Source organism: Aquarana catesbeiana, linkage group LG08 (genome assembly GCF_042186555.1).
Source record: "Aquarana catesbeiana isolate 2022-GZ linkage group LG08, ASM4218655v1, whole genome shotgun sequence".
Classification (NCBI taxonomy): domain Eukaryota; kingdom Metazoa; phylum Chordata; class Amphibia; order Anura; family Ranidae; genus Aquarana; species Aquarana catesbeiana.
The window spans coordinates 159,677,364-159,703,067 of record NC_133331.1 but is presented as its reverse complement, the minus strand read 5'-3'; the positions used below and the strand labels follow the sequence as shown (position 1 = coordinate 159,703,067).

At 40.9% G+C, this 25,704-nt stretch overlaps 1 protein-coding gene across 1 annotated transcript in view; it reads right to left on the bottom strand.

Moving 5' to 3' along the window:
- Positions 1–25,704, bottom strand: part of PITX3 (paired like homeodomain 3) — a 140,030-nt gene that overhangs the window by 25,062 nt on the left and 89,264 nt on the right. Inside the window, exon 2 of the mRNA XM_073595185.1 lies at positions 24,111–24,239. Within this exon, the coding sequence (XP_073451286.1) occupies positions 24,111–24,219 (109 nt within the window). The 5' untranslated portion in view covers positions 24,220–24,239. The remainder of the gene's footprint in view (positions 1–24,110; positions 24,240–25,704) is intronic.

Here is a 25,704-nt window from a genome sequence, read left to right as displayed (position 1 = left end):
ATGTAAGTGTAACTTATTTATCTTTTAATGAAAAGTTGGCTGATTTACACTATCAGGCTTCTCCCTTTCCATTTATGATCCTTGAATACATGGAGTTCATCCCTGCAAGCATAGCAAGATGTGCTGTTTGAAATCTCCACCCCTGTGATTACTCCTGCACAAACCCTTCTGATCTCTGTAAGGCTACTTTCACACTGAGGCAGAGGTCTGTTAGCGGTAAACTGCCGCTAGTTTTAGCAGAGCGTTACCGTAGTTTGAGCGACGCTTTTCGTCCACTAGCAGGTAACGCTTTTAACCCCCACTAGCGGCTGAAGGGTTAAAAGAGCCCATGTTACAGCGCTTCATAAACGCTTTTCAGGCGCTTCGGAAGCGCTAGCCATTCTTTTCAATGGGCAGGTGCAGTGCCCGTTAGATGCTGCTTGCAGGACTTTTTTTGCCATCCCACATGCGCACTCAGGCTTTCACACTGGTGAGGCATGAGAGGTGCTTTTCAGGCACTTTACAGGTGCTATTTTTAGCGCTAAATGCCTGAAAAGCGCCTCAGTGTGAAACGGGTCTAATAGGGATCCATCTGATCTGGTAAGAGGCCATCCTTTTTTCTTGTGGATGGAGCACTTTATCAATTCCCTTTGAGCACTGGCAGAGACGGAGTGGAATATATTTACACATCATTCGTTATATACATTTTATGTGTGAACTTGTTCATGGACTTGAGTTTAATATACTGTTTAATGTTAATGTTTAATATACTGTACATATTTTTTAGCATATTCTGAATTTTTTTGCACAATGCATTATTTACATTATTTACTGCCTGTGTTGCGGCACTTCCGAATCATTTTTCAGGCACTTCGGAAGCGCTGCCCATTCATTTCAATGGGCAGGGGCAGTGCCCAAAAGATGCTGCTTGCAGGACTTTTTTCCCATCCCGCAAGCGCGCCACCCCAGTGTGAAAAGCACTCACACTGGGGAGGCATAAGAGGCGCTTTTCAGGTGCTTTACAGGTGCTATTTTTATTTTTGGTGGGCACCAGATGATGAGGAGGAGCCAGGAGTGCCAACGGGGCACCGCAGAAGAGGAGGATTGGGGCCACTCTGTGCAAAACACTTGCACAGATCAGGTAATGCTGGCCATACACTATACGAAAAATCGGCTGACCACTTTCGAAAAACGAACATTCGGCCGTGAGTGCAAACGATAGTGCCATCATGTAATGACCGATAAATAGTTTAGTGGACATAAATTAATGCATTTTTTGTTTGTTTTTTTTACATATACCTAGTGCAGACAGTTCGAACAGGAAACACATTAACCTTTCAATTTATTGTCGTTCAGCAGAAAATTTCCAAACTTGTCCTTCGTTTTTTCGGTTCAAAAACATCCCAGCGATTATCGATTTTGTGCCCATCAACTTAACCTGAAAAACGAACGAACTGTCTAAATGACCGAATTTCGGCCTATTTTTCATATAGTGTATGGCCAGCATTAGTATAACATGTTTGTTTTTTTTATTAAAAAATGCGAACCTTTACAACCACTTTAACTGAACAAGCTGAAATTAGAAGCTGATTGGTTACCATGCACAGCTGCACCAACTTTGTACTTTCCAGTTATAGTAAATCAACCCCAAAGCCTTGGCTCAGTTTATATTTTCTGCCATGTCTAAAGTCTCGTACACATGGTACGATTGTTGGCAGGGGATTATCTGTTGACAGACTGTTGTCCTAAAATCTTACCGTTAGTACGCTCCTTTTAACAATTGTTATCCAATTTTCCGCCAACAAATGATGGATGATAGACTAGTAAATTTTCGGTGGACAACAGTTTGACATCAGATTTTCGTATGGTCAGTACACAAATCTGTCACACAAAAGTCGAAAGTACAAACATGCATGCTCGGAATCAGTGCTCATCAAACATGAAATTAGCAAAAGGGGCCCAAAGGGTGGCGCTCAAGAGCCGAAATTCCTCGTAGTATGTCACTACGTTCGTGTTTGTGGCACGACAATTGTGTACCATTAGTATGCAAGACGAGATCCTGGCACACACCCTTTTGACAAAAATCAGACGCTCGGTTGGCTAACAATCGTACCTTGTGTGGCTTTAGGCTGGCCATACATTATACAATTTTCTTATTCAATTTCCTTTAGATTTACCTTCAACTATGTAGTGCAAGGGGCTGATTACATACAAATTGAAAGTGTTTAGGCTTGACCTCACATTATATGGTTTTGGTAATGTATAATATGCATAATATAATGTATGTATAATATACAGGGCTTTTTTTCTCAAACAATAGGTGCTGGAACTCAACCACGACCCCCTAAACTCCTCCCCCCACACACCCTCCAAATCACATCAAATAGTGGGTGTGGTAAAATTTCACAAACAGTAGGAGGATTTTAAAGCGGCATTAAATACCAGGATTGCATTACAGAGTGCAGAATTCAGGGGGGTTACACACAGAGTGCAGAGCTGTCACTTGTAAACACAGAAACCGGACTTCTGTGTATACAAGTGATTGTGGTGAGCAGCCCCCAAAGAGTCTGAGCCAGAGGTGGTGGAACTGAGTTCCACCAAGTTCCACCTGAAAAAAATCCCTCATAATATACATACATATAATGTAATGTATGGCCAGCCTAAGAGGGGACATACGTACCCACTATTTGAGATTACCTCTCACTCCCTGCTTCCAGGACAAGAATTAATGTAAATCTTAAAAAATGTTACACAGACAGAGAAAGAAACAACTTTCACCATTGTCCCTGAACAAAAACAACAATTTGGTCAAGTTTGCTAGTTCACAAAACCCAGTTAAGCCTGGCCAAGTGGCCATAGATGAAGCGAACTGGTTGCAGGAAAGAAAGTCGCTCGATTTCCCCATCAACACAGTCTCTGGGGAGCCATTGTGTTCTCCTGAGGGAAGGCGGGGAAAGCCACCCCTGCTGGGAGAACACTTTCTATAAAAACAGTAGACAGGACAAATAGATAGGGTAAACGGGGGCACAGACAGCAATAAAAACCTGACAGGGGAGCCAATCTATCTCCACTGTATTCAAATGATGAGTCCGACAGTGTAAAAAACATTGTAATGATTTTTCTTTTTTATGTCTGAGGGTCTCAAAGGAGATGAGAGTCATGGAATGGTCTGAATGGTAGTCAGATGGCAATTTGGAGTTCCCAGGAAGGTCCTGCATGAGGCATTTTTAGATACATGTAGGGTTATCAATGAAAGGAGTTGGCCACCAAATAATAAGCAGCAGTGGGGTCACTAACAATTATTGCATGCAATATTTGTGTTTATTTGGAAATTTTGCATGGAATAAAAAAACGTCAATTCATCAAAGTAAAATATTGACAACAAAAGATACCAGCGCTCAATAGGTTAAAATGAAGGAAAGTTTCTCAATAGCAGTGATGCAATAATATGAACAGTTTATTCGATAAGGATCATGTAGAAACAGTAATCCAAATGTCAAAGCACTTATAATATTGAAAAAGAAACGAGATAAAGGCTTACGTGACGCTGGAAGGTCCCCTGAGCAAGGAGGAGCTGACGGCATCCACAGATGGAAAGAACCAGGCAGTGGGGGTGGCACCAATATCCCCACTGTGCTGAGCCAAACTAGGGACTCCCTCACCGGTGGGCTGTAGGCAGCTAGGCGTGCTGGTGATGGAGGAGGTGAAGGCAGTGGTCCGCGGGAGCTCCGTGCTGGTGGAGGCTGTGGTGGATAGTCAGGCTCGGGGACCAGCGTGACCCGCAAGCTATCCTTCTCAATATTATAAGTGCTTTTACATTTGGATTACTGTTTCTACACGATGCTTATTGAATAAACTGTTCATATTATTGCATCACTGCTATTGAGAAACTTTCCTTTATTTAACCTGTTGAGCGCTGGTATCTTTTGTTGTCAATATTTTACTTTGATGAATTGACTTTTTTTTAATTCCATGCAAAATTTCCAAATAAACACAAATATTGCATGCAATAATTGTTAGTGACCCCACTGCTGCTTATTATTTGGTGGCCAACTCCTTTCATTGATAACCCTACATGTATCTAAAAATGCCTCATTGAGCGCTGGTACAGTAGGGACGGAAAGTATTCAGTCCCCCTTAAATTTTTCACTCTTTTTTATATTGCAGCGATTTGCTAAAATCATTTAAGTTCATGTTTTTTTCCTCATTAATGTACACACAGCACCCCATATTGACGGAAAAACACAGAATTGTTGACATTTTTGCAAATTTATTAAAAAAGAAAAACTGAAATATCACATGGTCCTAAGTATTCAGACCCTTTGCTCAGTATTAGTAGAAGCACCCTTTTGATCTAATACAGCCATGAGTCTTTTTGGGAAAGATGCAACAAGTTTTTCACACCTGGATTTGAGGATCCTCTGCCATTCCTGCAGATCCTCTCCAGTTCTGTCAGGTTGGATGGTAAACGTTGGTGGACAGACATTTGTAGGTCTCTCCAGAGATGCTGAATTAGGTTTAAGTCAGGGCACTGGCTGGGCCAATCAAGAACAGTCACGGAGTTGTTGTGAAGCCACGCCTTCATTATTTTAGCTGTGTACTTAGGGTCATTGTCTTGTTGGAAGGTAAACCTTCGGCCTAGTCTGAGGTCCTGAGCACTCTGGAGAAGGTTTTCATCCAGGATACCCCTGTGCTTGACCGCATTCATCTTTCCCTCAATTGCAACCAGTCGTCCTGTCCCTGCAGCTGAAAAACACCCCCACAGCATGATGCTGCCACAACCATGCTTTACTGTTGGGACTGTATTGGACAGGTGATGAGCAGTGCCTGGTTTTCTCCACACATACCGCTTAGAATTAAGGCCAAAAAGTTCCATCTTGGTCTCATCAGACCAGAGAATCTTATTTCTCACCATCTTAGAGTCCTTCAGGTGTTTTTTAGCAAACTCCATGCAGGCTTTCATGTGTCTTGCACTAAGGAGAGGCTTCCATCGGGCCACTCTGCCATAAAGCCCTGACTGGTGGAGGGCTGCAGTGATGGTTGACTTTCTACAACTTTCTCCCATCTCCCGACTGCATCTCTGGAGCTCAGCCACAGTGATCTTTGGGTTCTTCTTTACCTCTCTCACCAAGGCTTTTCTCCCCCGATAGCTCAGTTTGGCCAGACGGCCAGCTCTAGGAAGGGTTCTGGTCATCCCAAACGTCTTCCATTTAAGGATTATGGAGGCCACTGTGCTCTTAGGAACCTTAAGTGCAGCAGAAATATTTTTGTAACCTTGGCCAGATCTGTGCCTTGCCACAACTCTGTCTCTGAGCTCTTCAGGCAGTTCCTTTGACCTCATGATTCTCATTTGTTCTGACATGCACTGTGAGCTGTAAGGTCTTATATAGACAGGTGTGTGGCTTTCCTAATCAAGTCCAATCAGTATAATCAAACACAGCTGGACTCAAATGAAGGTGTAGAACCATCTCAAGGATGATCAGAAGAAATGGACAGCACCTGAGTTAAATACATGAGTGTCACAGCAAAGGGTCTGAATACTTAGGACCATGTGATATTTCAGTTTTTCTTTTTTAATAAATCTGCAAAAATGTCAACAATTCTGTGTTTTTCTGTCAATATGAGGTGCTGTGTGTACATTAATAAGGAAAAAAATGAACTTAAATGATTTTAGCAAATGGCTGCAATATAACAAAGAGTGAAACAAATAAGGGGGTCTGAATACTTTCCGTCCACACTGTATATTTTGTTGTAAATTTTGGTATCCATATCTTCCAGTTATGGTCGGTTTCCAGCTGCACCGGGATCAGCTCCCATTGTACCATATGTGATTTTCTTCATAGCCATATATGACCACAATTTAGCGCTGGTGACACTTGCTAATGTAAAATATTGAATTTAAGGTAAACGCCATAAATTCATTAATACTGTGAGGTAAATACCATTAAAAATGAGATAAAATTAGATACATTTTTAAAGTCAATTCACTAAAAAAAAATGCCAACTTTTATATTTATTTAGTGATACAGGCAGTCGATATTGAAGAAATGTACAAAATAACTATGTGGGGAACTCTGCACTGGCCAGTAAGTAAAAAGTATAAAAAGTATACAATGTATCTGTGTGAATATGTTCTGTCCTTAGCTAAGGAAAGTAACTCAATTGTAACATTTCACGAGGTGTAGATCCCTCTGTGAATGAAGGCACACTAGCTCCGGTTCACACAGGGGCGACTTGTCAGGCGACTTAGCCGCCTGACAAGTCGTGTCCTGTTCTGTGCAACGGAACCATTCTAATAGGAGCGACGCAAGAAAAAGGTTCCGGTAGTATTTTTGGGGCGACTTCAGGCGACTTGCATTGACTTCTATACAGAAGTCGTTTTGCAAGTCGCCGCTGAAGTCGTGTGCAGGTCGCCTCGGTGAGTCGACCTGCAAGTCGTGCCGCCCCTGTGTGAACCCGCAGTAAAGCCTCATGCATACGAGACGCTGTTAAACGCGTGTTCAAAGGCAGTTGGACACTTTTTTCAACTGCCCCTGAACTCATTCAATGTTATCCTATGTGTCCATGTACACAGTCTTGTTTTTTGGCGTTTTTAGGCAGTTGTGTTTAACCTCTATTTACCCAGAAGCAAAAAAATGGGTTCAGACGCAAAAGTTTTCCACGTTTCAGACGCCAAACGTGGCTAAACGCGGCTAAACACAGGTACTGCTTTTGGCCGCGTTTGCGTTTATAAGTGTTTTTAAAGGAACCCTATTTTTTGGACCAGAAAACATAGACATATGATGGTAAACTGCAGCAGAGAATGACATTTTGCGAGATACGGGACCCCAAGGTCGGGTCGCAAAATGTCAAGCACTTTTCTGCAGCAGAGAATGACATTTTGCAACCCGAATTTGGGGCACCATATCTCTGGGCCACTTGGTGCTAGGAACCCCAACTTTGGTGTACAAACCCAGTGGAGCTAGCACTACAAAATATCCAAAGTTGTGGTTCCTAGCACCAAGTGTCCTTGAGATACGGGGCCCCAAAGTCGGGTCACAAAATGTCAAGCACTTTTCTGCAGCAGAGAATGACATTTTGCAACCCGACTTTGGGGCCCCATATCTCGGGGCCACTTGGTGCTAGGAACCCCAAGTGGCCCCGAGATACGGGCCCCAAAGTCAGGTCGCAAAATGTCATTCTCTGCTCTGCAATATGTTCAATGTGGGATCCATTTCCAAAAAAAAAAAAACACAGAAAGAGAGGCAAATGCAAGTATACAACTGCTCTCTCTGCTGCTGCTGCTCACTCTGATCAAAATGGCAGAAATAGTTAAAATTTATCATGCTTTCTGAGCTTGGGGGAGAATCTTTGTTATCTTAACTAAACGCTTCTAGACGCAAACGTGATTAAACGAGGCTAAATGCGGCATGCAAACGTGGCAAAACGGCATTTCTAAACGCCGGTTTCAGCTTTTAAAAACACGTGTTCAGCAGAGTTTGCACCGGCGTCTCGTGTGCATGAAGCTTAATATGTTTTCACAGTTTCGGGCTCCATGCACACTAGCTACTGTAAAAAATGGCAGAAGAACTCCAAGACAAAAACACTCATATTTAGCATTTTTGGTCCAGCATTTAGCACTTTTTGTGCAAGTGTTTTAGCAGTGGCTAGTGGGTTGTAAAGGAGCCGGCCGCCGCCACATTCGTAACAATTGATGAATCATCAGCTGTCCCCGGTATACCCTGCTTGTAAACAAAAGAATACTGACATAGATTTAAAAAAAAAAAACCTGTGTGTGGGTTTTAAGGGGAACCCAACGCCAAAATTTAAAAAAATGGTGTGGGGTCTCCCCCTAAAATCTATACCAGACCCTCCCCCCCTCCCCCTCCTGAACCATACCAGACCATATGCCCTCAACATGGGGGATTATAGGAGTAAATTGTTGATTATAGGGGGAAGTAGAGTGCCCACATCCCTAAGACCCCTTTCACACTGAAGGCATTTTTCAGGCACTTTAGCTCTAAAAATAGCGCCTGTAAAGTACCCGAAAAGCTGTTTTAACCCTTTTTCATCCGCTAGCGGGGGTTAAAAGCTCCCCACTAGCGGCCAAAAAGCACTGCAAAAACTACAGTAAAGCCCTGCGCCGACGCCTGGGCGCTGGCAAAGTGCCCTTAATACAGAACATTAAAAGACCAAAACTTCTCAATGGGATATTAAAGGGCATTACCAACTTCAAGTTTGAAAAAATAATAAACTTTATTGGTGCAAGTTAAAATTGTGACCCATATACAATGTTAAAACAATTGAAGCGGTTACAACAACTTGGTTAAAGAATAAGCACAGATAACTATCTATGTCTGTCAACCCATATGTTGGTAGGAAACAGAGATTATCCAACGCATTTCAAATTTTCAACATGGGGGATATGCTTTGGGGCAGGGAGAGCTGCCCCCCAAAGCACCAATTGTTCCATGTTGATGGGGACAAAGGCCTCTTCTCCATAACCCTGGCTGGTGGATGTGGGGGTCTGCGGGTGGGGGCCTTATTGGAAGCTGGAAGCCCCCTTTAACAAGGGGGCCCCCAGATCACTGCTGCCCATGTGAATGAGTATGGGATCCATCGTACCTCTACTCCCAAAAAAAGAGTGGTGTAAAGACAGGAGCCAGTTTTTGACAAGTCCTTTATTTTTTTAAAAAATGTCCCCCGTGTAGATCGAACGTCAATCACGATTAACACCAGCTGCCAACCGAATGACAGCTCCACCACCTTCCGCCGCTAAATAATCTAAGGGGCTGGGCCACCAGATCATGTCACCAGTGACCCCGCCCCTCCTGACTGTCATTCGGCGGGAGCTTCCAGAGTCCAATAAGCCCCCCACCTGCAGACCCCCACAACCACTGGCCAGAGCTGTGGAGAAGAGGCCCTTGTCCCCATCAAAATGCAGACAAGGTGCTTTGGGGGGAAGCGTTTTTTTCTGTTGGAAAGTCGCTCCCAAAAATGCACAAAGAAAAGGATTTTTTTTCTGCACCTAGAAGCTGAAGCTTCAAAAACATCTCTAGACTAAAATAAAGTTCATTGTCACATACTGTAGGATAACGCTATTTCTAGAAGCGGAAAAAAATCTCAATTCTCTCTGTAGATAGGAGCATTTTTTTAAGCTAGTGTGCATGGAGCCTCACAATATTTCTGTGTGCCTTCATTCTTAGAACAATCTCCCTCTGTGTCCAAAACACAGTGCCATTAGCTTAAGACAATAAAAAAACACACAATATGATTTCCTGAGTTTGCAAATTTTTAGGCCTAAGTAATGAATGTTGTATCCAGCAGCATTTATTCTAAAGCCGAGTATACATGATGAGAAACTCTGATGAAAAATATTGCTTTCTAAACGATCGTACAATAATCTGATCATTAGTAAACAGCTTTCGAGAGCCGATCACAATGGTTCATGCTAAATTATCCGAAGGGACAAGCACAAAAATTGTTCCCGTATGACAACAGAATGAACGATTTTTGTATAATCAGTACAGTATTTGTCTGAAAAAAATCAGAAGACCAAGACCACGCATGCTCGGAAATGAAAGAACACTTTCCAATACAGTACAACACATTACATCACTTCCGCAGTTGTATTCTGTCAGACAGGAATTTTCATAACTTTAATAACATCTTCATTTTCTATATAAAATTAGCATGCAAGAAATAACAAATGATCATTCGTCTGATAATCTCATCGTGTGTACGAGGCTTTACCCAGCAGTCTTATAGATTGTGGGAAGAAATGCTTTTCAGTTATAGAGGTTAGTTTACTAAAGGAATAGAATGTTCACTAAGCCCTGTGAAACTGTGTTCACTTCAATCATCCAATCGTGTACAAAGAACAACACCTTTTTTAATCTAATTGTAAATGATTGGGTATTTGAAGTGAACACAGATGCTGTTGGCTACTTTAGTTAAAAACAAAGTACTTATTTCACCTACCACACAGGACACACCCAGGGAGATTTACTAAAGATGGTATACACAGAATCTGGTTCAGGTGTGCCTAATAACCAATCAGCTTCCAGGTTTTATTGTCAACGCTTAATTGAACAGCTGAAGGTAGATGCTGATTGGTTACTATACACAGCTGAACCAGATTCTGCATCCTCCAGTTTTAGTAACTCTCCCCCACTGTGGCTGATTCACTAAGGCCCAGTTCACACCGATGCAGTGCGGGAACCGCAACGATTCCTGTATGGTTCCCACACCGCATCAGAATCGCAGGAAGTTCACACTTTGCTCTGCGAACCTCTGTGGCTGTCAATATAAAGTTAAAGGGGTTGTAAAGTCAGAAGGTTTTTTATCTTAATGCATTCTATGCATTAATATAAAAAGCCTTCTGTGTGCAGCAGCCCCCTTCAGCCCCCCAATATCTGAGGTCCTTCTCTGTCCAGCGTTGTCCACAAGTGTCTCGGCCGTCCGAGATTCTCCCTCCGGATTGGCTGAGACACAGAAGCGGTGCCATTGGTTCCCATTGCTGTCATTCAAAGTCAGCTATCTAATCAGTGGGCGGGGCTGGGGCAGGGCTCCGTGTCTGAATGGACACAGGGGTCTGTGACTCAGCTTGTGTGCCCCCATAGCAAGCTGCTTGCTGTAGGGGCACTCAACGGGGGGAGGAGCTAGGAGCTCCGAAGAGGGACCTGAGAAGAGGAGGATCGGGGCTGCTTTGTGCTAATCCACTGCAACAGAGCAGGTAAGTATAAAATGTCTGTTTTTTTATAGGAAAAAAAACAAGACTTTGCAATCACTTTAATGACACCCTCAAATCAGTTCGCAGAACGCAGTGCGAATTGCGGAATTGGATGGAATCAGATTGCATGGGTCTGAACACCCATGCGATCTGATTCCAGTGCGGACAAAAAAAAGGGCCCTGCACGTTTTTGGTGCGAATTGAGCCATACATAATGTCATTATTCCTGTACAAATGACATGTGATGCGGCAAACTGCATCAGTGTGAACCAAGCATAAGGGCAAATAGGTTGCTCATATTTGGAGGAACACAATATGCTCTGTAGTAATTGTTTTGCTTTTCTGCTACATGTGTTTACTTGAGCAAAAACCAGAGTTTATCAGAGCAAATAGGGAGCTGATGTTGTGTGACCGCTATATATCAGGCAATGGATCCAAACGTAGATATAAACATTTTGAAAATCACAAAAAGAGTTTACATTCCAATGACATTCAAGTAATCATGACGTGCCCACTGGCACTGCGTTTTAGTGTGCGGGCAGCTCTGTTTTCCAGCTGCAGTGAGCTAGCAGTAGAGGGCAGTGTGATGCGTGTTTCAGCGAATAACACAGGTACCTTTTTGTTGTCTCAACTTTATTGGAAGTACACACAGTGACACAGTGACACTTCAGTCATGTCACAGCACAGCAGTTCGGTGCACTACTATACAGTGACATGCCATCCCTTTCTGTGAGCAACATGTGTCTGTATTTTATCGCAGCTCACTGCACAGCACCACACCTCCAGGCTGCATTCCAGTATGAACGGGATATTTAGAAAACAATTGTTTTCTGTGTGTCCTAGCTGTGACTTGTGATCATCCCGTGTGGAAAACCGCAGGTCATCGCACTATGTGTGAACAGGGCCATATAGTATACACTTTGGATTCATAGAGATAGTACTTGCAACATATACAGTCATTTTATAGGAACCTGAACAAACTACAAACCAATTGATTCTGTCAATTCCTTGAAATGGTTTTGTGTTGGGAGTTGCTTTCATTTCTTCATTTGTCTTTCCAGCTAAGGCCTCATGCACACTGGACATTTTTAACTTTGCTGTTAAGGGCATTCACTGTTTTTTTTCTGCCTCTAAACACCCTTGCATACTATCCTATCTGTCCATGCACACATGCAGTGCCTTGAAAAAGTATTCATACCTATTGAAATTTTCCACATTTTGTCATGTTACAACCAAAAATGTAAATGTATTTTATTGGGATTTTATGTGATAGACCAACACAAAGTGCCACATAACTGTGAAGTGGAAGGAAAATTATAAATGTTTTTCAACATTTTTTACAAATAAATATGTGAAAAGTGTGGCGTGCATTTGTATTCAGCCCCCCTGAGTCAAAACTTTGTAGATCCTCCTTTCACTGCAATTACAGATGCAAGTCTTTTTGGGGATGTCTCTACCAGATTTTCACATCTACAGAGTGATATTTTTGCCCATTCTTCTTTGCAAAATAGCTCAAGTTCTGTTGGATTTGATGAAGAGCGTCTGTGTACTGCAATTGTCACGTCTTGCGACAGATTCCCAATTGGATTTAGGTCTGGACTTTGACTGGGCCATTCTAACACATGAATATGCTTTGATCTAAACCATTCCATTGTAGCTCTGGCTGTATGTTTAGGGTCGTTGTCCTGCTGGAAGGTGAACCTTCGCTCCAGTCTCAAGTCTTTTGCAGACTCTAACGGGTTTTCTTCTAAGATTGCCCTGTATTTGGCTCCATCCATCTTCCCATCAACTCTGACCAGCTTCCCTGTTCCTGCTGAAGAAAAGCATCCCCACAGCATGATGTTGCCACCACCATGTTTCACAGTGGGGATGGTGTGTTCAGAATGATCTGCAGTGTTAATTTTCCACCACACATAGTCTTATGCTTTTAGGCCAAAAAGTTCCATTTTGGTCTCATCTGACCAGAGCACCTTCTTCCACATGTTTGCTGTGTCCTCCTCATGGCTTCTCGCAAACTGCAAACAGGACTCCTTATGGCTTTCTTTCAACAATGGCTTTCTTCTTGCCACTCTTGCATAAAGGCCAGATTTGTGAAGTGCACTACTAGTAGTTGTCCTGTGGACAGATTCTCCCACCTGAGCTGTGGATCTCTGCAGCTCCTGCAGAGTCACCATGGGCCTCTTGGCTGCTCCTCTGATTAATGCTCTCCTTGCCCAGCCTGTCAGTTTAGGTGGATGGCCATGTCTTGGTAGGTTTGCAATTGTGCCATACGCTTTCCATTTTCGGACGATAGATTAAATTAAACAGTGCTCCGTAAGATATTCAAAGCTTGGGATATTTTGTATAATCTAACCCTGCTTTAAACATCTCCACAACTTTATCCCTGACCTGTCTGGTGTGTTCCTTGGCCTTCGTGATGCTGCTTGTTCACTAAGGTCCTCTAACAAACCTCTGAGGGCTTCACAGAACAGCTGTATTTATACTGAGATTAAATTACACACAGGTGGACTCTATTTACTAATTAGGTGACGTCTGAAGGCAATTGGTTCCACTAGATTTTAGTTAGGGGTATCGGAGTAAAGGGGGGTGAATACAAATGCACGCCACACTTTTCAGATATTTATTTGTAAAAAAAATTTGAAAACCATTTATCATTTCCCTGTGTTGGTCTATCACATAAAATCCCAATAAAATACGTTTCCGTTTTTGGTTGTAACATGACAAAATGTGGAAAATTTCAGGGGGTATGAATACTATTTCAAAGCACTGTACATGTTTGGAGTCAGGGGCATTTAGAGGCAGAAATAAAAAATTGCCAGCACTTCCAGGAGCTGCATCACTTTGGTAGAAAAAATGCTTGATGCGTGTAAACGCATCTTAATATGCGTTAATGCTGGGCGAGTCTAGCTCTTGAGTGTCAATTAATTTCAATGGCCAGAATAAATTATTATTCTGGCCAATTAAATGAATCCAAATTAAATTATTTCTCAAATGAAGCCCAAGTGCTTGATGTGCCTAAACTTGTTACACTTGTTTACGAGCGTCAAGAATTTTTTTGCCAAAATTATGCTGCCAGGAGGAAAGACAAAGAGAGATAGCCAAACATCCAGAGTGCAAGAGCCCTATGGATTGACATATTCTGCATGTGCGCGGCCAGCACTAGAGTTGGGAAATTGGCATTTTTTTTCTTTTCTACAAATGAAAGATTACAATTTTGCAATAAACATAGTATGCAATTTGTAAGTGTAAAATGTTTTCATAAATCAAAACTGGCTTTTATAGCTGATTTGATCACATCATATCGATTGTACATTGTGCGTTACTGCCCTTATGTCTCTTTGTAAGCCCAATAATACTACCAACATATCTCCTAATTATTACATTATTATTTTGTACAAATCTAATTTACTATTCACTTCCTATTTAGTAATATATACTTTACCAAACAGCAATAAATAAAGTATACAAGCCATAATTGAAGAAAGCCTGTACCATGTAGTAAAACACACAGACACAATGAAGGTCGAAGGTCCATACTAGCAGATATTAGGAATTGTTATGAAAGGACTAGGTCAGAGGTTGTGTTTAGTAAGGTCCCAGGTCACTTGTCCTACTTGCAGTGGATTTGCCTATAATATGTCTCAGGCTTCAGGTTTCTGAGGTCATCAAAATAGAGGCAGTTAATTAAAAAATGCTAATTTCCTTGACACCGAAGGTTAAATCAGTGGTTTTTAGTTTTCTGGTCACTCTGTAGGATACAGGAAAGATAAAAGGGGTACCAATGCAGGTCACATATGCTTATAGGACAAATAAATAAAGGTAGCTATGAAAGTAAAACTCTAGCTATTACTTTTTTAGTTATGAATGATGAAGGGCGAAAGTATTGCAACTTCTCTAAATTTTATGCGGCTGTCTATGACCTCAAAATAGCAGGAGAAAAGTTCAAAACTAAACTTACAAAGTATTATTTTACTGAGCGAGTAGTCGATGCTTGCAATAGACTTCCAGCAGAGGTAGTGAGTCAGTCAGCTTTAAGTGAATTCAAGCATGCTTGAGATAAATGACCTATACTCAAAAAAAATAAAATAAAACTCCCGCCTTTGCACACACATGAACTTTAATAGAATCCCAGTCTTAGTCTGTAGGGTTCAGTATTGAGTTGGCCCACCCTTTGCAGCTATAACAGCTTCAACTCTTCTGGGAAAGCTGTCCACAAGGTTTAAGAGTGTGTCTATGGGAATGTTTGATAATTCTTCCAGAAGCGCATTTGTGAGGTTAGGCATTGATGTGGACGAGAAGGCCTATCGAGTTGTGGTCAGGACTCTCTGCAGGTCAGTCAAGTTTCTCCACCCCAAACTCGCTCATCCATGTCTTTACGGACCTTGCTTTGAACACTGATGTGCAGTCATGTTGGAACAGGAATGGGCCATCCGCGAACTGTTCCCACAAAGTTGGGAGCATGAAATGGTCCAAAATGTCTTGGTATGCTGACGTCTTAGAGTTCCCTTCACTGGAACTAAGGGGCCAAGCCCAACGCCTAAAAAAACAACCCCACACCATAATCTCCTCTCCACCAAATGATTTGGACCAGTGCACAAAGCAAGGTCCATGAAGACATGGATGAGTGAGTTTGGGGTGGAGGAACTTGACTGGTCTGCACCTGACCTCAACCTGATAGAACACCTTTGAGATAAACTCCACCCTTTTTTCAGAATTTTGAAAATAAAGTACACACATTTGTTGCGCCTCCAAACTATCACAGTTTGGAGGTGCGATAAATGTGTGTACTTTATTTTCAAAATTCTGAAAAAAAAGGTGGAGTTTATCTTGGAAAAGGCTCAGTGAGGAGTACTGCAGCAGTGGAAAGCTGTTGTAGGAGGAAGGATCCCGATATCGGAAGAGCCTGTGGATATACGGTCTTTTGCCAAGTGATCCCTCCTGTGTGTGCCTGTCTGATCTCTATAATTTGAGATCCATCAGATCTGGTAAGCGGCGCTGTTTTGCCTTACTTTTTTGATGAACAGAAACATCATTTGTTCTCCTGAAAAGTCTGTCTTTGTTGTTTGCATAGACTAAAGCACTTTATGGACTATAATGCATAATATTGTTTTTACTTAACCACTTCCCGCCCGGCGCACGCCGATGTACATCGGCAGAATGGCACGGCTGGGCAAATGGACTTACAGGTACGTCCATTTGAATTCCCCGCCGGGATACCCGCGGGGATACCCGCGATCGCCTCACGGAGAGGACGAACGGGGAGATGCTGATGTAAACAGCATCTCTCCGTTCTGCCTAGTGACAGTGTCAGTGATCTCTGCTTCCTGTCATCGGGAGCGGTGATCAGCGTAGTGACACACACAGCCCATCCCCCCTACAGTTAGAATCACTCCCCTAGGACATACTTAACCCCTCCCCGCCCCCTAGTGGTTAACCCCTTCACTGCCAGTGTCATTTACACAGTAATCAGTGCATTTTTAATCGCACTGATTGCTGAATAAATGACAATGGTCCCAAAAATGTCCGACATGTCCGCTATAACATCGCAGTCACAATAAAAATCGCCGATCGCTGCCATTACTAGTAAAAAAAAAATTATTAATAAAAATGCCATAAAACTATCCACTATTTTGTAAACGCTATAACTTTTGCACAAACCAATCAATAAACGCTTATTGCGATTTTTTTTTTTTTACCAAAAATATGTAGAAGAATACGATCGGCCTAAACTGAGGAAAAAAATTTTTTTTATATATAATTTTGGGGGATATTTATTATAGCAAAATGTAAAAAATAATGCGTTTTTCTCAAAACTTTCGCTCTTATTTTGTTTATAGCGCAAAAAATAAAAATCGCAGAGGTGATCAAATACCACCAAAAAAAGGTCTATTTGTGGGAAAAAAAGGACGTCAATTTTGTTTGAGAGCCACGTCGCACGATCGCGCAATTGTCAGTTAAAGCGACGCAGTGCCGAATTGCAAAAAGTGCTCTGGTCAGGAAGGGGGTAAAATCTTCCGGAGCTGAAGCAGTTAATCACAGCACACGTTCACATTTATATATGCGGAGTTTTTTGTTTTTTGGTTGCGCATTTTTATTTGTTGTATGTAAAAAATGAGTGTCTGCAGGCAACAGCATGGTGGAGGTTCCTTGAAAGTTTGGGAATGCATTTCTGCAAAAGTTGGAGATTTGATCAGGATCAATTGTGTCGTCAGTGCTGAGATACATGCAGAAATACAGGCAGATACTTATTCATCATGCCATACCATCAGGGAGGCGCGTGATTGACCCAAAATGTATTCTGCAGCAGGACCATGACAACAAACATACAGCCAATGACATTAAGATCTATCTTCAGCATATAGAACAACAAGGAGTCCTGAAAGTGATGGTTTGGCCCCCACAGAGCCCTGATCTCAACATAATCGATTCTATCTGGGATGAGGAGACTGAAAGATCTGAGGCAGTCTACATCCACAGAAAATATGTGGTTAGCTCTCCAAGATGTTTAGAACAACCTACCTGCCGAGTTCCTTCAAGAACTGTGTGCAAGTGTAGTCACTCCAAATATTGATTTGATTTGGATTTCTCTTTTGTTCATTTACTTTCCATTTTGTTAATTGGTAAAATAAACTATTAACATTTCTATTTCTGAAAACATTCTTAATTTACAGTATTTTTTTCACACCTGCCTAAAGCTTCTGCACAGTACAGTACATACATGAGGTCCTCTAGTGCAGTGGTTCTCAAGCCCTGTCCTTAAGTACCCCCAACAGGACATGTTTTGAGAATCTCTCTTAGATAAAATAGCTGTCCAAAATACCAAGCCATTGCCTTTGATTTAAAGCACCTGTGCAAGATAAAGGAAAACCTGCAAACATGGCCTGTTGGGGGTACTCGAGGACAGGGTTGAGAACCACTGCTCTAGTGTATCAGTAATGAGCTGCCCATAAAATCGCTGAAAGTCAGATACAACTGTACAGATGTATACATACATGAAGTCCTCTAGTGTTAGGCATGGTCCCATAGAATCGCCAAGAGTCAGTTATGACTGTACTGATATCTAAATCCATACATGCAGTCCTCTGTCCACTAGGTGGCAATGTTGTAATATTATTTCTATGTGCTGTCAGTTTAATAGTGTCCATGCTCATGTTTTAGAAGCACTTAAAGTCAGTTTTACCTAAATCTTTTTCTACAGTAACACTTTAAAACTATGTCATATTCCAAACATTCAATCCCATAGTAATTCTGAAGAGAATGAGGCTTCGGCCTGTTCCATGATATGGATTGATGTGTGCTGCATGTTTGTTTCAGTGTTTTTATAAATTCTGTCCATTACTTTGTAGAATTCAACTGTCTTTTTTTTGTGAACAGCAAAATACAACTTCAATATTTAAAGAATGGAAATATTTGATTTAAGGGCATGAAGTCATTATGTTTTTGTGCATTTAAAAGATTTTATATTCCTGATATGTCCCTGCTGTACCGTGTACTTGTATGTCAAAGTATTCTGTTCTCTCTGTATTGCTTCCTTTATGTGAAATCCCTGGTGTTCCTGCCAGTCCCTCTGCTTTCCTATTAAAAACTGACCACACTAGGTAGGAGAGCAGAGCATGGTCAGTTTTCTAGCTGTGCTGGGAACTCAGCTCGCTCTCTTTGAATGATTAAGCCTTGCACACACAGGCCGAAAATCGTCTGAAATCCGTCAGTTCAGCAGGAACCGCGCGACTATTAGCCTATGTGTGTGTAGCTGTCTTTTACTACAGAAGCTGGTCTCACCACAGGCTTCTGTTTAACCACTTCAGCCCCAGAAGGTTTTACCCACTTCCTGACCAGGTCATTTTTTGCGATACAGCACTGCAATTACTTGACAATTGCGTTGTCGCTTGACGCTGTACCCGAATAAAATTGATGTTCTTATTTTCCCACAAATAGAGCTTTCTTTTGGTGGTATTTGATCACCTCTGTGGTTTTTATTTTTTGCGCTATAAACAAAGAAACGCCGACAATTAAAAAAAAACTATATTTTTTACTTTCTGCTATAATACATATCCCAAAAAAAAAATTACAAAAAAATAATTTATTCATCAATTTAGGCCGATATGTATTCTGCTACATATTTTTGGTAAAAAAAAATCCCAATAAGCGTATATTGATTGGTTTGTGCAAAAGTTATAGCGTCTACAAACTACGGGATAGATATAGGTCATGTTTTCAGGATTTCCCTCAGATGAAACGGCTGTGATTACTAAGGTAGTGAAACGTATCAAATCACCGGTGTGAAATAACAGAAATCCTGAAAACATGACCTGTCGGGGCACCTTGATGACCAGAGTTGAGAAACATTGAGATAGATAGATAGATAGATAGATAGATAGATAGATAGATAGATAGATAGATAGATAGATAGATAGATAGATAGATAGATAGATAGATAGATAGATAGATAGATAGATTTATATAGAGAGAGAATATAGATAGAAATATATATATATAATTATTTTGGTAAACACATAAAAGATATATGAATTGCATTTGATTGTAAACACTTGTCTGCATTTTGAAATGTTTTTTTTCAAAACTATTCCCCAGAAATGCCAGAAGGACATTAGTGGTTAATAAAAAAAATCCATTTAACATGGGAAAGATGGGGACATTTCCAGGGACTATTATTTCAATGGGCATTTGATTACAGTGATATTAATCCCTCCATTTTTTAAGCGCTTTCAGCAGCTGATTTAATCACATACTGAGTATGCAGCTTCTATATCTTTTACTTCACTTCACTTCACTTTACTTCTTGTTCCAGTTTAAGCCAGTGTCATGGCACTACCCCCAGTTTCCTGTATCAGGGTGGCTCCTTTCTGTTGCAGCGCCCTGTGAAGCTGTCTTTGCAGGCACAGAGTTGGTCTCCCTACACTGTGTGAATCAATAGAAACACACAGCCCCATAGCCTAGGAAGGCTTCAGTATTCTCGAAATCACTGACCAGGAACATGGATGCACATTGGGGGTCCTGGTTTCACTTGCTGCATACATGTTTCTTGTCTGTGAGTCCAAATAATAAACCTTGACAGCCAGGGAGTAAGCATTTTCAGGATGTCCACAATGTTAGCTCACATATTTCTGTCATGGCTGGTGTCACCTCCTGTCCTAATCCTCAGTGAGTTATACCATCATTTGGCAAATGTTGCAATGCACTATTAAAGAAAGCTAAACATAAAGCGAAAGTTCAGCCTAAAGCCTCATACACACAATGAGAAAACCAGATGAAAAATTCCACTTTTGACGCGATCGTACAATAATCTGATTGTTAGTACACAGCTGTCGTTTTTCAAAGTTGAAATTTTCCGAAGGGACAAACACGAAAATGTTTCTTGTACGATACCAGATCGTATGATTTTCAGTTAAGCAGTCGCGTTTTCGTCTGACAATACAATACAAATACATTACATCACTTCCGATTTTTTTTTTCTGTCGTATGAGAATTTTCGTACTCTAGTAACCTATTTGCCTTCGATATGGAGACTAGCATGCAAAAAAAACCAAAAAAACAGGCAATCATTCGTCCGATAATCTCATCGTGTGTACTAGGCTTAAAACTAAAATCTCTAAATCTACTCGCAGCCATATTAGACTAATCCATCTAGCCATGTAAAGCAAAAATCACTATACATACCTTTTCTGCAGCCGGTCCGGTCTCCAGCAGAGGAAGCTCAGTGCAGGTGAAAGCCGACAACGTCTGGGAAGTGACGTCACCCATAGACTTACTATGGGGCTTCCGTTGTCGGCTCCCTCTCCCGCACACTCCTACAGAGAGAAGCCACCGCTGTCAGCTCACCATGGGACCAGACCAGAGCAGCTTCAGGAAAGGTATGTATAGCGATTTTTGCTCTACATGGTTAGATAGGTTAGTCTAATGCCTTGTACACACGATTGGACTTTCCACCAACAAAACTGTGGAATTTTGTTCGAAGGGTGTTGGCTCAAACTTGTTTTGCATACACACTGTCACACAAATGTTGGCCAACAATTATGAACGTAGTGACGTACCAGACATACTATGTGGTTATTCACCTCTTTAGCGCCACCCTTTCGGCTCCTTCTGCTAATTTTGTGTTAGTAGAAGTTTGGTGAGTGTTGATTTGCGCTTTTCTTTTCGCGTTTTTCATTTAGCGCTTTTCAGTTTGCGCTTTTCATTTCATGCTTTTCAGTTTGTTTCTAAAGGGACGTTCGTCAACCAGACATGTTGTGGAATCAGAGGAGATAATGTGTTATTTATTATTGGCCTTGGAGTTATTGCTTTGACATTATTTTTTTGGTTGAATAATGATTTGATTTGGTACATTTTCTATATTTTTGGATGCATAGAATGCAATTTTTGGTTAAGCATGTCTAATTTTATTTGTTTTCTTTTTTTAATGCACAATAAAAAAATTGTGGAGAATAATACTTGGCTATGTGTTTTACTTCAAATGACAGTTTGGGAGTAGGCAGTTACATTTAAAAGAATACAATGTAAAATTGACAAGGGACACCAACATAGTTGTATCTTTGATCTTAACTTCCCTGACGGTATTCCAGAGTGTGGCTCGGGATCGATTTTCAGCACCAAAAGCGGTAACCCTGAGCCACACTCGGGATTACATAGCAGGATCCAGGTACAGCTTACTTACCTTGTCCTCTGGATCCTGTGATGTCTCCCCGCACTGTGTGCGAACCGTGTCCTCCGCTCGATCCATCATGGAGCCAAGCACCGTTCCCAGCGAGCGTTGCGACGCACGTGAACGGAGAACAGCACCAAATTCAAAAAGTAAAACACACAATACATATACAGTACACTGTAATCTTACAGATTACATTACTGTATCAGTTTATTTCACATCCCTTTTGTCCCTAGTGGTCTGTTCAGTGGCCTGCATGCAGTTTTATATTATATAAACTGTTCTTTCTGCCTGGAAACTGGAGATTGTCCATAGCAACCAAAACCATCCCTTTACATCAAAAGTGGTTTTAGACCAGCTAGAAAACAGCAATAATAAATTAGAATCACTTACAGAATTGAGCAATAGTGAGTTTTGGGGAGATCCGTCATCAAACACTGAAAAGTAATGACAGCGACAATTCTGCAACTGAGCAAATTTCAGTGTTTTTGATTTGATTACATCATTGAATAATTTTTATTATTATTATATTATTATTTGTTATAATTATAGTTATTTATTATATTATAATTTATGATTTCGTTTTTCAAACTTTATCATACCCGGGATATCTACTAGACTCTTGTTTGGACAGATTTAAGTGTGTTATTGTTAAGAATTACAGGTCTACAATAAAAAACGCCAAATTTCCATGCAAAATAATTGTTCCGCTTTGAGCATCAAAAATCTGAAATAATCATACCGCCAGGGAGGTTAAAAACTACGGGATAATGGTGTTGTGGTAACTGTCACAAAAAAAAAAAAAAAAAAAAAAAAGCATAATAATATTATTCTTGATGTCACTAGAAAAAAAAAGCCTTTGAATATTTGATTGCAATAACTCCATCCGTATCACCAGCAAAGCAGCTTCATTATTATCCCATTAAAGAAGAAGAGAATGTGCGCTGCATTTGGAGATTTCATAATTTGCCACGTCACGAATGTTCATTCTCCATTATGAACGCTAGTTTACAAGACCGACTGCTTCTGCTTACGAGCATGCGTGTTTGTACTTTGGACTTTTTATCGACGGACTTGTGTACACACGATCAGAAAATCTGACAACACACATTTGTTGGCGGAAAATTTGAAAACATGCTAGCCAACATTTGTTGGCGTAAAGTCCGACAACAATTGTCCGATGGTTCATACACACGGTCGGATTTTCTGCCAACAACCTGACATCCAACATTTCATGTTGTGTGTACGGAAATTTAGAATGTAGCTGCAAGTAGATTTAGAGATTTTAGATTTAAGCCTAGTACACATGGCTCGATTGTCAGGCGGCATCGGAACACAATAGAACAGCAGGGGAGATTGCTGTACTAACTTTGGATTGTTAGTACTAAAAATGCTTAGTCTGATTTCACTGCACACCATGACAGAAAATCAGATAGAGCTTGTCTCATTTCTTGGCTGGAGGACAACCAGCAACATCTAGATCTTTCCTCCCCAGGACAGGGAACGTACAATATAAGCAGATCATACTCCAGCTTTAAAGGTTTTTTCTGGCAAGTATTGGTCGCAATCATTTTCCTATTATTACCTGTAGCATGAAAGCACTCATTAACCATTGTTTTCCAATGTCAATGGTAAAAAATAGCAGAATAGCAGTACCATAAAAGACCCGTAGTAAGTATAACAATCACCAAAAAGCCTTTGGTGTAAGCTGCAGCACTATCATTGCTCTTAAATTTACAGTTTACATCCCTCCCTACCACTTAAAAAATGTAAAATAATATATATCTATATCTATAGATACAGTGGATAGATAGATAGATAGATAGATAGATAGATAGATAGATAGATAGATAGATAGATCGATCGATCTATATATATAGATATCTATATAGATATATAGATATATATATCTATATACTGTATATCTATATATAGATATATACATATACAGCATATATACACAGTATATCAGTGCAGTAGTACTCTGAGCCCAGGGCAACATTCGTGACATCAAAGAAAATTGGTTTAAATGATGCTGGCTGTCATTCAACCTCAGAAGAGGAGCGCTACCTACTGGTGGAGAGGTGGTTATACTTGTTAATGGGTGTGAGTTACTGGTGGATGGAATGGTATTTTATGTACACATTAGTTTACTACCCACAAAAGTAGGATGTTATCAAAAGCAGGCTTTATGTCCTGCTATTTTTTCCATATAGTAGATCCAAAAACAAAAAGTTGACTCTTGTAAATGTTTTTTACCTTTTTTATATGAGTTGATGGATAAGGGTGGGGAGTGAGCATTTCTTTCAAATGTTTTTTTGGGGGGAAATCTTACAATAGGGATACTAGTTCTGGTAACTCTGGTGCCACCTCAGGATCCCCTCACTTTGGAGGGATTGAGCCTCACTTCCTGTTTTGGCTAAGGACAGGAAGTCAATGGAAATCTCTGCAATGGGACACCAATGGCAAAAAATAATCTGACAGGGGTGATAACCCTCCCTTGCTGTATCCAAATGAAAATAAAACTGTTTTGCCTATAGTTACACTTTAAGAATCCATATAGCAATATAGCACTCTCTCTATTCCTCTAGCAGTAAGGATGCCAGCTCTACCTAATGCCACGAACAGGTCTTTGTGGTTATGGGCAAGGACTTTAAAATGTAAGAACAAATATTGTATCAAGTCACACATTTATAGCACTCATTGCCAGTTGAGCAGAATGTTTTTAATGCCTTTCTGTCCTTTGCCTTCACTTACCGCTGTGATCCTGCCCCTTGCAGCTGTGATCATGTTGAGGTGTTCCAGAGTCAGACAGAGAGAGGGCAGGACTGCGAGCCTCCGAGTCTGTTAGAAGGTTGAAATCCATCAGGCGATACAAAGTGACAACTGAAAGGAAACAGAGCAATGGTATAATAAGTGGAGAATAAATGAGATTACCTACTCCTCCTAATTATTCAGTGCTAGTAACTGGACGTTTCTTTTACCAGGACTTTAGTCCTAACAGTACAATCATAAACAGACTTCATTTTTTATTTATATATTAAAATGGGGCCAAAAACAGAAAAGAAGAGATGGTCTCATCATTTATAAATGTCATAACTTATTTTCATTTTCTATGCAATAGGGAATTGCACTTCTCAAAGGGAATTTCCCCCAGAGCTTAGGTGAGGTGAATGGGGTGGAATTTCACTTTGCAAAGAATAACCTATCACGTACAGGGAAATCTAAAAAAAAGCATTTTTGTCTGCACATGATTGGATGATAAAAGTCAGCAAAACTCTGGGAGAAATACCCTTGCAAAACGTAACTTCCCTTGCAAAATACAGCTTCACTTGCAAAGGGTGAAGTTATTTGCCTTTAGTAAATTAACCCCACACCCCCCTTTTCCATTTTAATTGCCTGGTCTAGCTGTCATAGTGATCACATAACCAGGAAACTGTTATTAGAGGACCATAGCTGTCATATCACAATTATTTATGTATATCTATGTCCTGTCGGAAGAACTTACTAAATTTACCACTTTACTAAAAGAATAGAACATGCTCACATTGCAAAGGGGGTTTTCACTTAGCTTAGTGAATGCGGTGAAAGTTCACTTTGCAACGAATACCCAATCATGTGCAAGGAAAATTTTAACCCCTTCCAGACCGCCCTACAGCAGTTTTACTGCTACAGAGCAGCACCTATGTGCCGTGTCATGTATTTAGATGTGATCCAACTCCTCTGGGTAGGGGGAATGCATGCGGGCCACCGGAGGCTCACTTTCACTGTCATTATACACAGTGGAAGCCGATTGTCAGGGAGAGAGACAGAATTTTGATCTGCCTATATAAACAAGGCAGATAACCGTTCTGACAGGGGGGAAGGGATGGAACTTGTGTCCCTGCACAGCAGGGAATACATTTCATCTCTTCACCTAGTAAACGCACCTCACACAGTACACATAAACACTGGCTAGGCTCACAGTTAACCCTTTGATCACCCCCGATGTTTAACAGCTTCCCAGCCAGTGTCATTAGTACAGTGACAGTGCACATTTTTAGCACTGATCACTGTATTAGTGTCACTGGTCCCCACAAAGTGTCAAAAGTGTCAGTTAGGGGTTTATTTACTAAAGCTAGAGAGGGCAAATTTAGTCACAATTCTGCAGAGAAACCAAGCTTCTAACCTCAGCTTGTTTAATTAAGCTTTAGCAATAAAACCTAGAAGCTGATTGGTTTCTCTGCAGAATTGTGACAAATTTTGACTTCTCTAGCTTTAGTAAAGACCCTTAGGTAGTTATTTACGAAAGACAAATCCACTTTGCATTACTTGGAAGTGCACTTGTAAGTGCAGTCGCTGTAGATCTGAG